This window comes from Bison bison, unplaced genomic scaffold (genome assembly GCF_000754665.1).
Source record: "Bison bison bison isolate TAMUID 2011002044 unplaced genomic scaffold, Bison_UMD1.0 scf7180017864291, whole genome shotgun sequence".
In the NCBI taxonomy this organism is placed as follows: domain Eukaryota; kingdom Metazoa; phylum Chordata; class Mammalia; order Artiodactyla; family Bovidae; genus Bison; species Bison bison.
Window position 1 is genome coordinate 10,389,745 of NW_011494863.1, and position 14,692 is coordinate 10,404,436.

A 14,692-nucleotide genomic window follows, 5' to 3' on the forward strand; every position below is an offset into this window, starting at 1 on the left:
GATAGTCCTTGTCATGCTCGCCTGAGCACACAGGCAGCCTGAACTTCTATCTTTATAAAGGCTTGTCTCTAACGCAGAAGTTGCGGGAATGCTGTGGCTGCAGGCCAGCTCCAACACAATACCCACTGACCTGACATCGGCGAGAGCTTCAGGTGGATGTTTATTCCACTCCGCTCCTCCCTGGCCTGTGTTCTAATCTCATGCAAGTCCTCCATCTTCAGCAGTCCAGGTCCAATGTTCATCTGGTAGCCTCACTGAACACTGATCTCTGGGAGGAGGTAAAGCCCAGGGAGGAGGAGTCACACAGACTTGGGCTCAAGGCTTGGCTCTGCCTTTGTTAACTGTGCCACCCTGAGCAGTTAATTACCCCTCTACACTTGACTTTTCTCATTAGCTGAAGAGCTTTTACAGTACAATCCCACAGAATTTTTAAGAGGCTTACTAAATGAGATTATGTGCATAAAGCATTCTGTTCAGTATTGGGTACATACTAAACATTCAACAAACACATTAAGCATTAACTGTTGTCCCTCACAAACCCCCATCCCTACCCTAGTACTCCAGCAGTTTCTGCTCACTGCCCTCATCATGTTACACTGTAATTAACCTTGACACTAACTGATTCTGTGATTTCTTTTCACTAAACTTCTTGTCCTTCCAAAGCCTGATCCACACTCCTCTCCAGAAACTCCCCCAGAAAAGCTCCTGATAAGTGATGGCCCCTTCAAAGTGAATCTCCTTGCCATGCACTTGAGTTCATGGTTATGGAACTCAAAAGACCTGGATTTAAACAAGCAGACTGCTTTTGGATCTCAACCAGTGAGAGCTGATAGTCAGAGCAACACCTCTAGGCCAATGTGGGATCCTACAGTGCCCACTGAGGACAAGGGAATAAATCAGGTTCACTCTACTTTTAGTGCAAAGTACATTTTGTCACTTCTTTAATCTTTCTGAAAACTAGCGGTTTAATCGTGATAATGTATCTGATTGACTGACTGTGACTCTTCCTCATGAAGAAGAGGTTGGCAGTTGGAGCTGAGTCTCCCCTTCCCACACTATGACCTTCTTGGAAACAGCATCATGGCAGAAAATGCTGAAAGATGGACAAGTTCTGGCTCAGGAGGTTAAGTTTCACCTACACGTACCCTTTGTTCAGTTGCCTTCATTCACTGATAGGATAAAATGCTGACTCCACTGTGTTCATGAAACAACAGATGGTTGGCGATTCAGCTTTTTCAGAGATGGCCCAAGCTGACAGACAGATAAGCAGATTGACAGAACAGCAAAAAAATAGAGGGCAAGGTTTTTTCATAGTCAACAAAGAAGCTTGACAGAATTTAAAATGGGGGAAAGAATGTGGCATGACATTATACACTATCTGTTTACATAGTACATATCCTTTGAAACATTCATACTGCGGATCTTTTTTCACAAATCTTGATTTTGTATGCTGTAGAGAAGTACATGTTTGGGAAACAACAGGGCATTATGGTTACAAACAAGGACTGGGGATTGAATCCCTTTCTCCTCGTGTATTAACTGTGTGGCACTGGGGAACTTACTACACTCTGTGAGTCTCTGTTTGCCACCTTTGAAATGCAGAATGTGGTGCCACCTCCTAGAAGTGAGTATGTGAGGATGAGAAGTAGATGCAGGCATGACTTAGCATGTGCTTTGTACGTGAGTTGCCATTAAAAACGGTACCTGTTACTGGATAATAGAAACTGGGTTTTCCCCAGGTTTATCCTCAGAATTTCCAGTACAAAGTTCAGCTCAGGTATACCTCTCTCTCTGAGGATGGTTGTCTTTGCCAGTTTCATTAAAGTCTCTTAAGGATAACATTGTGAAAAATATGTATTAAGAAAAAGATTTTTTCTACTTTAATTTCAAAATCTTTTTTTTCCCTTCTGAAAGAATCACTCAGACACCCTTCTGCTCAACCAATCTCATCCCACATACTCAACCCTTTATTCCTTTATATATTTAATAACCTCTGTATAAGGTGGTATATAGAAGACAAACAAGACCTCCATGGACTTATTCAATCATTCATGTATTTATTTACCAAACATTTTCTGAGCACCAGTTACATATGTACAAACAACTCTTTTAGGTACTATGCTACTGCTAAGTCGCTTCAGTCGTATCCAACTCTGTGCGACCCCATGGACAGCAGCCCACCAGGCTCTCGGTCCCTGGGATTCTCCAGGCAAGAACACTGGAGTGGGTTGCCATTTCCTTCTCCAATGCATGAGAGTGAAAAGTGAAAGTGAAGTCGCTCAGTCATGTCCGACTCCTAGCGACCCCATGGACTGCAGCCTACCAGGCCCCTCTGTCCATGGGATTTTCCAGGCAAGAGTACTGGAGTGGGTTGCCATACTATGTAGAACACTTAATTATTCAAAAAATTGCACCTTCCCTTCAGCACCTTAAAATCTACTTGGTGATATATACTTTATTTAATACAGCAAATATGTATAGAGCTCCTAATATGTACCAGGTTGTGAAAAGCTTTCAGAGTCAGCTGAGTGGTTTAGCTTAAATCACACAGACAATGAAGAGCAGTGGAATATTTGTGGGCAAGTGAATATCATAGTCAAGGTCATGCTTACAAAGATGTATTTAATGGTGGTGCCCAGGAAGGATCAGAGGGAGGGAACTTGAAGATGAGACTGTTAAGGGGGTTACTGTAACCCCCTTTCTTTTCATTCTACATGAAAAATATTTTTAAATAAGTTTTGTCTTTGGGGTTTAGATACCTGGAATCATGTTCTGTGGCAGGAAACATTTTTCCTTATTTTCAGATGAGGATACAAATTCACTCGATATGGTTGGATCCTTGGAAGAAGTATCTTTACCTGGAGAAGATCAAATGAAAGGTCATTTGTGAGAGTGTAAGTAAGCCATAAGCAAGGGTTACAAGTTTTTGTCAGAAATCATTCTTTTCTCCAGGCTGGTGGTCCAGAAGAATTCTAATTATTATCACTTTTGCCTTAGAATTATTTAGTTCTCAACTAAAGCATGCTATCCCAATGCTACAGCAGCCTGGATATCTCCACTATATTTAAAAAAGGGGAAAAAAAAAAAAAAAAACAGATTTTCCACCTACAGGTCAGAGTGAGTCCCATGGCTTACGTGTTCAATATATGCTGGGCCTACAAGGTCATAACAAATCTGACTACAGCAAGGTGGATAATGGAAATGCTGGAGCAGAGCAATTGAGAGTAACATCCTGAGGGAGGTGACTAGGGCATGGTTGTAATGGCCCTGACATCTATGATTGGCCCCAAACTATCCTTCTGTCTGCCCACTATACAGACTTCTGTATGGCAGGGGTCCCCAACCTCTAGGATCTAATGCCTACTGATCTGAGGTGGAGTTGATGTAATAATAATAGAAATACAGTGCACAATAAATGTAATATGCTGGAATCATCCTAAAACCATTTCCCACCCCCAGTCACTGGAAAAAACTGTCTTCCACAAAATCAGTCCCTAGTGCCAAAAAGGTTGGAGACCGTTGCTGTATGGAATTTTTTTTCCTCCTCAGTCTTTGCAGCTGTAAAACCAGAATGAAAAAGAGAAGATCATAGCACATACTAGGGTTAAGGAGGAGGCTATTTTGATGGCACAGAGTTGAAAAGAGAAGAAAAGTGCAGTTATAAAGCACAAGGCAGTAGATTAAAAAAAAAAACAGAAGGGAAATTTGAAAGTATTGACATGGAATGTGGGCCTCTTTCATGTATCCTCAAAATACAACAAAAGAACTCAAGTTCTTAACCCACTATTGTTGGTTGCTCTGTTCTTTTGAACATGACACTGCTCAAGGACTCTACCATGGGGTCAGAATATTATCAAGCAATACCTGACACTGGAAATAGGGATTAGGAATCTGGGCTCAGCTACTAATTGTCAGTCAGTCATCTAATCCATCCAACTTCTTCATTTGTAAAATGCTGGTGGATCAAAGTCAAGCAGATCTATTAGGTTAGCATTCTGGACCTGTGCTTCAGGCAGTCCAAGAGTGATAAGGAATGAAGTAATCATGCACCATCCAATCATGGCTGGTTAACCTTGAACCCAAATCCTCATATTGCTGCCAGAAGTCTGCCTTCTTCCATGCCTGTTCAGTGGGATTTTGATCCCAAGCTGAGGATCTTCCATTTTTTCATAGCAGAAACAGTTAGCACTTTTTTAGGGTAATGAACAGGGAGAATGAAATGAATTTAGGCTTGAATGTGCTGAAGGCGGGGTCATTAGCTCACAGCTTTTCATGTAGCAATCTTGTTAGTGCTGAAATGAGGCAGCTTACCTGGAAGCCAACAGTAATGAGCTATAGTCTACCAAGATCATTTTGTAGTTCTGCCCCCAGGAACCAAAGTAACTGCAGCAGAAAAGTTTCTGGCTTGAGAATCATGAGAGATGAGTTTGCACAAATCAGATTCTCCCATACACTGGTTAAGTGACACTGGTCAGGATATTTCATTTGTCCATTTTTTTCAGATTTCACTTTTCCCGATTATAGGTGAAGGCTTGATCTGAGTGCTTTTCAACCCTGTCTACCTATTTAAGTCACCCAACTGGCTTTTGAAAAAACTGACTTTTTAAAATATCAGTGCCTAGGCCTCATCTCCAAAAATGTTAATTTATGTCCTTCATCATGCTACCCAGTCACACGTACTTTTCTTTTCTCTTCCTTTCCTTTGATTTCTCTCTTTTTTTCTTCCCCCTCTCCCAGGAAGAGCAGTGCTCCACCCCACCGCGAGGTCAGCCCACCCCTCATCCTCTGTGCGCTTTGGAGGGGCGGAGGCTGGGAGGTCCAGTGCCCCTAGGCTCGCTCTCGAATGGCTAGAGAAGGCTTTCTGACTCAGGGAGCGTCGTCCTCCACCCATCGTCTCCCCACTGGGCCCACGGAGGCACTTCAAGGGAGGCCAGTTCTCTTTTGGCTGGGGAAGGGCTGCGAGGAGGGGGTTCCTGAGGCAAGATAAGCGAAACGTCCATGAGGCCTCATACTCCTCCATTTACCTCACAAGGAGCTGAAATGTCTCACAGAGGCTCCGCTTCGCCTCGCCGGACCCTCCATGGTCGCTCAAACTCCCCCGTGCAACCCCGGAGAAGGGAGAATACGAGGGCCAAGTCAGTCCTCACAGCACACAGTGAGGACAACCACCACGAGGCACGTTGCCTCCCTTATCATCTCGACACTCCAAGACAGCTACTCAACGAGATGCACCACCTCAGGGGGGACCCCAGGGGCTCGCTGGGAACTGGAAGCTTCACCCGCTGAGGGAAAAACTAGAGCGCTCCAGGGGCACCGCAAGGGCAGATGGGATATTCACGCACAGAGAGGCTAGCACGGCGCGACGCCTCGCGAGACCCTCCGGGAAAGCGAGGTGAGAATGTCCGCGCTGCGTCTGAGCACCCGGCCCCGCCGATGCCCTGAGACAGAGGGGCAGGAGACCCAGATGGGACGTGATTCACGCAGCACCTGCCGTACACACACCACCAACAGGCAGGAAGGGGAGATGAGGGGCCCGGGCAAATGAGAAGAGTGGTCCTGTTGCCTTGAACGTCTGTTCCTTGTCAGGTGCTGCTTAAGCCGAGACAGGAAGAGCGCGACGTCACCACATCGATGCAGGTATTTTTCTTAAGTTCCCCAAATGATTCTGATTTGAGTCAGTAAGAACCACATATCTGCATGAGGTTTTCAAACTTTAATGAATCACCTGGGCTATTGATAAACTGCCCTAGTGGCTCAGACGGTAAAGAATCTGCCTACCATGCAGGAGACCCTGTTTCCATCCCTGGGTCAGGAAGATTTTCTGGAGAACGGAATGACTACCCACTCCGGTATTCTTGCCTGGAGAATCCCATGGACAGAGGAATCTGCCCGGCTACAGTCCCAAAGGGTCAGATGCGACTGAGCGGGTAACACTTATCAGCACTCATTGATAAAGCAGATTCTGCCTCAGTAGTTGCAAGCTTGAGATTCTGCATTTCTAATATGCTCCCAGGTAATAATCCTGCAGGTCCTAGAATCACTTTGAGTGGCAGCCTGGTTCCCTACTCTAGGATAGAGTTTGAAAACTGGTATACCAGAGGCCACGGGCCATAAAAACCCACCAACATTTTTCTTTTCTTTTTTTTCCTCTACACTGTGCACTTTTAAGATTTAAATTGCTCTACATCATTTAGAAATCAGGATGTTTTACATAACCCAGATGCTTGGCTTTGCTTTGAATACTGGAAGAACTATAGTCTGGGGCCCTCATGCTCATCTGGCAACAGTCAGCTGGCACTGAGTGGTTGCTGCCACCTCTACGGGGCATTTGTTCTCTGGCCATCATGGTCCCCAGAAATGCCAGCTCACTTACTTACACCTAGTCCTGGCAAGCTTTGTGTGTCCATGAGAAGAGACAGTTGCCTAAGGACCGTGAGAGTCTGTGGCATGATCCCATCTTGAATAAGGAAGTTCAGGATGTTGACCTCAGTTTGGGGGAGAAGGCAGGGCGCACAGCTCTTAAAGAACATGTGAGGTATAGAGAAGAAAAATCACAGTTTTCCAGAATGTGATTTGTGGATGATCTGCATCAGAATTATTTAGGTGCTTGTTTTTTAAAAGATACCAAAAAAACTTGGAGCGAAATATAGAAGAGTATTTGCATGACTTGGGGTAGCTAGCGATTTTCTAAACAGAGTGGGAAAGGTTGTTGGAATTGTTGTTCAGTTGCTAAGCCGTGTTGGACTGTTTGTGACCCCATGGACTGCAGTACGCCACACTTCTCTGACCTACGTTATTTCCCAGATATTGCCCAGTTCATGTCCACTTAGTTGGTGATGCTCGCAACCATCTCATCCTCTGTTGCTCCCTTCTTTTCCTGCCCTCATTCCTTCCCAGCATCAGGGTCTTTTCCAATGAGTTGGCTCTTTGCATCAGGTGGCCAAAGTATTAGAGCTTCAGCTTCAGCATCAGTCCCTCCAAAGAATATTTAGGGTGTGTTTCTTTTAGGATTCACTGGTTTGATCTCCTTGCGGTCCAAGGGACTCGAGTCTTATCCAAAAAAAAAGAGCCTTCTCCAGCACCATAGTTCAAAAGCATCAGTTCTTTGGCGCTCAGCCTTCTTTATGGTCCAACTCTCACACCCATACATGACTGCCTGAAAACACATAGCTTTGACTATACGGACCTTTGTCAGCAAAGTGATATCTCTGCTTTTTAATACTCTGTCTAGGTCTATCATAGCTTTACTTCCAAGGAGCAAGTGTCTTTTAATTTCATGGCTGCAGTCACAGTCTGTGGTGATTTGGAAGTCCAAGAAAATAAAATCTGCTACTGTTTCCACTTTTTCCCCATCTATTTGCCATGAAGTGATGGGACCGGATACCATGATCTTAGTTTTCTTGAATGTTGAGTTTTAGGGCCAGCTTTTTCACTCTTGTCTTTCACCTTCATCAAGAAGCTCTTTAGTTCCTCTTCACATTCTGCCATTAGGGTGGTGTCATCTGCATATCTGAAGTTGTTGTTATTTCTACTGGCAATCTTGATCCCAGCCTGTGCTTCATCCAGCCCAGTATTTCACATGATGTACTGTGCATAGAAGTTAAATAAGCAAGATGACAATATACAGCCTTGATGTACTCCTTTCCCATTTTCGAACCAATCCGTTGTTCCATGTCCAATTTTAACTATTACTTCTTGACCTGCATACAGGTTTCTCAGGAGGCAGGTCAGGTGATCTGGTATTCCATATCTTGAAGAATTTTCCACAGTTTGTTGTAATCCACACAGTCAAAGGCTTTAGCATAGTCGATCAAGCAGAAGTAGATGTTTTTCTGGAATTCTCTTGCTTTTTCTATGATTCGACAGATATTGGCAATTTGATCTCTGGTTCCTCTGCCTTTTCTAAATCCAGCTTGTACATCTGGAAGTTCTTGGTTCATGTACCATTGAAACCTAGCTTGAAGGTTTTTGAGCATTACCTTGCTAGCTTGTGAAAGTGAAGTCGCTCAATCGTGCCCGACTCTTTTCGACCACATAGACTATACAGTCCATGGAATTTTCCAGGCCAAAATACTGGAGTGGGTAGCCATTCCCTTCTCCAGGGGATCTTTCCAACCCAGGGATCAAACCCAGGTATCCCACATTGCAGGAGGATTCTTTACCAGCTGAGCCACCAGGGAAACCTTGGTAAAATCAGGGAAGCATATGAAATCACATGGGAGGCATGTGAAATCAACCTAATAGTTGAATATCCTTTGGCATTGCCCTTCTTCATGGTTAGAATGAAAACTGACCTTTTCCAGTCCTGTGGCCATTGCTGAGTTTTTCAAATGTGCTGGCATATTGAGTGCAGCACTTTAACCGCATCATCTTTTAGGTTTTCAAATAGCTCAGCTGGAATCAGTTAAAATCATTTAAATACTTTGATCCAGACATACTTGAAACAAATAATCCCTGGACTTTTCATTTGTGAATCAATAAATTACTTTCTGGAAGCTAGTTTTATTTTTATTATTGGTCAGAGAAAATTACCAACGCTTAGTTCAAAAAAACCTGCCAAACTGCTTTCCAAAGTTGCTGTACCTTTTGCATTCCCATCAGCTACACATGAAAGTTCCTGTTTCTCCACATCCACACCACTTTAGTATCAGTCTTCTTAATTGTAGTCATTCTAGTAGGTGTGTGGTTTTATCTCATTTTAATTTACACTTTCCTAATAACTAATGAGGGATTCCCAGATGGCACTAGCGGTAAAGAGTCTGCCTACCAATGCAGGAGATGCAAGAGACTTGGGTTCAATTCCTGGGTTAGGAAGATTCCCTGGAGAAGAGAATGGCAACCCACTCCAGTATTCTCACCTGTAAAATTCCACGGACAGGGAAGCCTGGTGGGACTACAGTCCATGGGGTCACAAAGAGTCAGACATAACTGAGCACAGCTAATGATGCTGAGCGTTTTTCACATGTATGGTTTCCATCCCTATATTTTCTGAATGAAACTCTCTGAAAATTTGTATTGGATTATTTATTTTCTCATTACTGAGTTATAAGTTTTTTTTTTCTATTCTGGATACAAGTATTAGATATGTAATTTACAAATATTATCTCCCAGTCTATGGCTCCCTCTTTATTTTGTTGGTAGATTTATATAGGTGGTAGAAAAATGGGATTACTGGTAAAGAGATCAGCAGGACAGGAGCAAATGTTTGCATGCACATGAGCTGACAACATACTGGAGAGGTCAGGATGGTGGAGCTAAAATTGATAAATATGGTAGGGTCAGGATAAGGAGAACATTATAAAGAAGTCAAAGGAATTTAGAATGGATATAGCAAGCAATATGGAGCTATGGAACATTCTTGAGCATGGGTGTGGCAAAACAAAAGTGGAAATTCTACCTGGGATGGCACTGAAAGGACAGGGAGAGGCAAGAAAGAGACGCAGGGAGCATAGCTGAAAACTGTGTGACAGTCCACAGTGTGAGTGAGAATGTGGACTGTGATCTTGGCAAATGAGGAGACAGGGAATACAGTGAATAACACTGTATTTTAAAGTTAGAAAAGGGAAGGCATCTTGACATTTTAAATATGAGACATAAAAATGAGGAGAGGCAATAATTACAGAAAATGAATATTTGAAAGGAACAGAGATCACTGAATTCCACTCCTAATTTTACTGTTGAGAAACTAAGGCCCAGAGAGAAGTAGTGATTTTACCAGAGTCATACAGAGTCAGAGGCCATCCAGATTATGGGTATAGATCTTGCCGGTTCCACTACATAAACCCAACCTCAGAACACTGAAGTCTAAGGTCTCCAACTCAGGAGATATTTCAGTCACAGAAACTTGCTGGAAATGAGAATATACTCCCACTTCTCTCTCAGTCTCTCCTTGGGCCCACTTGTTCACCACCACTCCCAAATTTAAGAAAACTAAACAGTAAAGATTTCCCTGCATGCTTTTTTTCTCCACACACATTTTATTTCTTTGACTTGACAAGCATACCACCAGCAGTTTTTATGATGTGAACTGACATTGTCCTTGTTGCGACAAATATCAAATTAGAATTACAGCTATGTTTATCCACATGAATGTATCTTAGATCATAGTTTAGTAGTGTTAGTCATTTAGTCATGTCCGACTCTTTGTGACCCTATGGACTGTAGCCCACAAGGCTCCTCTGTACATCTCCAGGCAAAAATACTGAAATGGGTTGCTATTCCCTTTCTCCAGGGGATCTTCCCGACCTGGGGATCAAACCTGAATCTTCTGCATTGCAGGCAGATTCTTTACCATCTGAGCCACCAGGGAAGCCCATCTTAGATCATAGTGTTGAATTATTAAAAAAAAAAAAACAAAAAACAGGCTGCATAATAATATCACTTTACGTTAAAAAATCGTAATAATAAATTCTTTACAAGATTCAATTCAGTTCAGTTCAGTCACTCAGTTGTGTCCAACTCTTTGCAACCCCATGGACTGCAGCACGCCAGGCCTCCCTGTCCATCACCAACTCCCGGAGTTTACCCAAGCTCATGTCCATTGAGTCAGTGATGTCATCCAACCATCTCATCTTCTCTTGTCCCCTTCTCCTCCTGCCTTCAATCTTTCCCAGCATCAGGGTCTTTTCAAATGAGTCAGCTCTTCACATCAGGTGGCCAAAGTATTGGAGTTTCAGCCTCAACATCAGTCCTTCCAATGAACACTCGTGAGTATACAGATATGCAGTGAGGGCACAGAACCACTGAATTCATGAATGTGATTAGTTTGGGGGAGGGAGAGTGAGGAGTAAGATTGGGAAAAACTACCAGGGGACTCTAACTGTATCTGTAATCTTTTATTTTTCCAAAAAGTAAAAGAAAGAAATAAAGAAGCTCTGAAGCTAATAGGACATAAAGTAGAAAGTTGCATAATGTTCTCATATTATCTATTATCAGTATATTCAAAATGTCTCAAGTTTGTTAAAGCTCAAATGTGAATCATGATTTACTATTGTCAGCATTCATCCCTCCATCTCTTATAATTCTACTGATGATTCATATTTACCAACAAAGGTTGAAAGGAAAGTTACAAACAACAGCAATCAATGTAGGCAAATGTATCTCTCCCACATCCTCTGTATAAGGGTATAAATCTGCCAGATCTCTTCAAGATAGTGTTGAAAGATAAGGCGGCAGTGCTAGAAGCTTTTAGGCCAGCAAATCTTGACATGAGCTTGCTCTGTGATCTTAACTAAGCAACTGTGGTTTAACAGTGGCAAGAATTTCCAGGGGTCCAGAAGTCAGAAATAATGGCAGTTACCAGAAACCTACCCCCTGCCCATGTCCAAAGTAAGAAGCATCATGGGAACAAACGCTGCAGGCAGAGTCCATGTGTGAGAATACAGCACACCTGGGGGGCGTCAGGAAGGGTGTTTTTCATTTTGTCACTCCACTGCAGACCAGCTGGGCAGCGGTCCAGGGCATAGTGCTATCAGGCCTTCTCCTTTCCTGCCTCCCTAACCCCTGAGGACTGTTGGTCCTAACTGTTTACTCCCACTGAAACAGACACAATGGCAGAAGCAGCCGAAGAAAGAGGAGCACCGACTCCTACTCCAGTGGAGTCAGGCATAGGAGAAGGAATGTTGGAGTGGTCCTTATTAGTTAACAAAACAGCCGGCAATTACTGCTGCTGCTGCTGCTGCTAAGTCATTTCAGTCGTGTCCAACTCTGTGTGACCCCATAGACGGCAGCCCACCAGGCTTCCCCGTCCCTGGGATTCTCCAGGCAAGAACACTGGAGTGGGTTGCCATTTCCTTCTCCAATGCATGAAAGTGAAAAGTGAAAGTGAAGTCGCTCAGTCGTGTCCGACCCTCAGTGACCCCCTGGACTGCAGCCCACCAGGCTCCTCCATCCATGGGATTTTCCAGGCAATTACTGAGCGGCTATCAAAAGCCAGACCCTGCTAAATCCATGAGATGAATTATCTGATTTGATCTTCACAAAAACTCTGTGTGACAGATACTATCATTATATTCATTTTAGAGACAGGAAAACTGAGGTTCAAAGAATATAAGAGACTTGCCAAACTCACATACTATTAAGTCACTCTAGCTTGTGTACCTTGTTCCCGTTCTCTAGGATAAATAGGGGAACCTAGAAGGGGATGTTTACAACAACTGACCTCAGACCTACAATACCATATCATCCTCCCCAGGGAAAGGCCCTGACAAGTACAGAAAACTGGGGAGATGGCATGAAAAGCCTCAATAGAAATAAAAATCAGGCTGACTACTGGTGAAAAAGTGAATCCAGGATGCTAACCAATTGGACAGCAAAAATGTGGTGAAATAATAAGGTAATTGAATGATAGTGTCATAAGAACTTTAAGATTGTTTTCTTCAGTGTTGGTTTGTTTCTTTCAAGCTGCAGAATTCTTTACATGAAATCTTGGGCTAAACAACAGGATGTCAAACAGAAGTAGGGTTATTCAGGCTGAAGCTGGGGGGTCAGGGACCAGGAGCAGAGCTCCCTAATTTACCTCCACAGGCTGAGTTTACAACCCCCTCATTTTATAGATGAGCAAAGGGAGACCTAGAGAGAGAGCGTGATATGCCAGAGTCATAGAGATGCGATTAATGTGCCTTGTTTTATTTACTGGGCTTAATTAACTGTGTCAGGTTGTTTTAACTGTTTTTCATGTAGACTTAATCCCTACCACAACACTTTATAAGGAAAGCATAATTATATCATAAAATCTGCAAATGAGAAAACTGAAACACAGAAAGGTTAATAAATAAATTGCTCAAGGCAAATCAAAGAACCAAGACCTTGTCTGGCAAATCCAGACAAGACCTAACCTCAAAGACTGGGTGATTAACTGTGAGGATGCCTAAGAGGAGATAAACCAAATCAGATCTAGAATGCAGCTCCCTGCCGTACAGACCAGTGGTCCTTCATATTCTTGCAGCTGCCATGCAATGTCTGCTCCCAAGGGGTACAAGGACAGCAGGATTTAGGGAGAGGGTCTGAAAAGTGTGTACATTTTAGACATTTGGAGAAGCAAAATGTTTTTTAGCTATAGGTCGTGCATTTAGTGCCAAGGGCATTATTTGGGGAATTTTTAAGTCTGGGTTACCTTTAGTGTGGGAGCCTCTCCCTGCTGGAGATACCAAGGTGCCTAGGCTGGAACTTCAAGCAGAGGAAGCAGAACATGGCTGCTTCAGATTTGCTTTAGGAACCTGTAGTGCCTTCCACCTAATCGAGCCCAGGTCACAAAACTACAGGGGGAAGTTGTCTATCAGAGAGTAGAAAACCTTGGATAGAGGTTCTCCTGGGCTCCCCCTCCAAGGAAACATGGTGGTGCTCCAAGAAGACATGGAATCCTAACAAGTGTTAGGAATAATTTCTTGGTTTAATGCTCATTTGTCTTCCAAGAGAGTCCTCCCTCAATCCACACTCTTCCCACAGAGCCACAGCTCCTCCTGGTGAATGCCATACATGAGACCACTGGGCCTCACCTTGGTCTCCCTCTGAAAAGAAGCAAGGAGCTTGCATTAGGGTGCCCAGTGACCCCAGTCTGCCGGGGACTGTTTTGGTTTTAGCGCTGAATGCATCCTGGGAAAGCCCTGGTCCCAGTGAAACCAGCAGGGTTGGTCACTGTATGTCAAGCCTCAGATGACTTGACAGTTTCTTAGAGCAACAACTCTGAGTGACCTCAGTTTGACGTACACACACACACACACACACACACACACTGTAACAGGTAGGAGGCAGGAAACTGCCTGTTTTCCTCCAGTAACGTTAACCCTGACAAAAATAGGGTTGAGTGACTAAGGCCAAGTTTATGACCACTGCTGGTCCCCAGAGGAACCAACTGCCTGAGCTTTCTTCCTGAACTGGGGCATCTTGGGAAAAAAGGAAGGAAGGGCTTAGTCACACCCTGGGAGTGGCAGCCAAAAACAGCCTTCTCTCCTCCTAGAGTGAGCTCAAAGCCTCTTTCTTTAGGAAAAGTAGATGCTTCCCAGGTTTCACTCCCTTTTCACAATGTCAGAATGACAAATACTAAGTGAGGAAGAGGAAGGGAGGAGAAGAAGCCAGAAAGTGCAACCATCTACCCATCTTGAGAAGAGTAGCTCCCCAACCCAGCAGATCCCTAAGCCTTCAGTGGACCCACCACCGCCTCAGGCATTCCACAGGCCGGGGTCCCCCTTCCCCCCAGGAAACTCACCTGGGCCCCAGGACAGACTTGGCTCCCCAGGGATGCAGAAGCAGCCACCCATGTGTGCACCATCCTCCCCAGGCCGAGGCCCCTGGGAACACCAGCCAGAGGAGCACTGGGAGGAGACAGCCTCCCAGCAGTGTCCCTCCTCCCGCCTCCTCCCTGGCACACGAGGGACCAAGTCCCGCTCAAAGCACAATGCAGCCTTTGATATCCTGGCTGCGGCAGCAGGCCCAGGGAGGATGGGAGGGGCCACCCAGCCCTCAGGACCCATAGTCCTTGCACTGTCGGGCCTCTGACTGGGGAGCAGAGCTCCTCCCTGCCTCTCTGCAGATTGCTTCATGCCTATCAGGCTGTGGCACATTCCACACATTCTAGGATTGAGATACACAGTTTGGTTCTTGTGCGGGTGGACGGTGTGGGGGAGTGGCACAGGAGGAGGAGGCAGAGAGCATCTCAGGAATCAAGGCTGCTTCTGTTCTTTCTCCCTCCCTG

The 14,692-nt window shown here is 44.4% G+C and overlaps 1 protein-coding gene across 3 annotated transcripts in view; it reads right to left on the reverse strand.

Moving 5' to 3' along the window:
- Window positions 1–14,444, reverse strand: part of SH3TC2 (SH3 domain and tetratricopeptide repeats 2) — a 54,972-nt gene extending 40,528 nt beyond the window's left edge. For 2 of the 3 annotated variants that reach the window (XM_010850507.1, XM_010850506.1), the window contains exons 1-2: window positions 14,207–14,444; window positions 2,760–2,858 (exon numbers count right to left, since the gene is read on the reverse strand). In XM_010850507.1, coding sequence (XP_010848809.1) covers window positions 2,760–2,858; window positions 14,207–14,258 — 151 coding nt within the window. In that variant the 5' untranslated portion in view covers window positions 14,259–14,444. Of the gene's footprint in view, window positions 1–130; window positions 255–2,759; window positions 2,859–14,206 lie in introns of those variants that run through there. The other variant, XM_010850508.1, reaches the window with a different exon arrangement.
- Window positions 14,445–14,692: the final 248 nt, after the last annotated feature.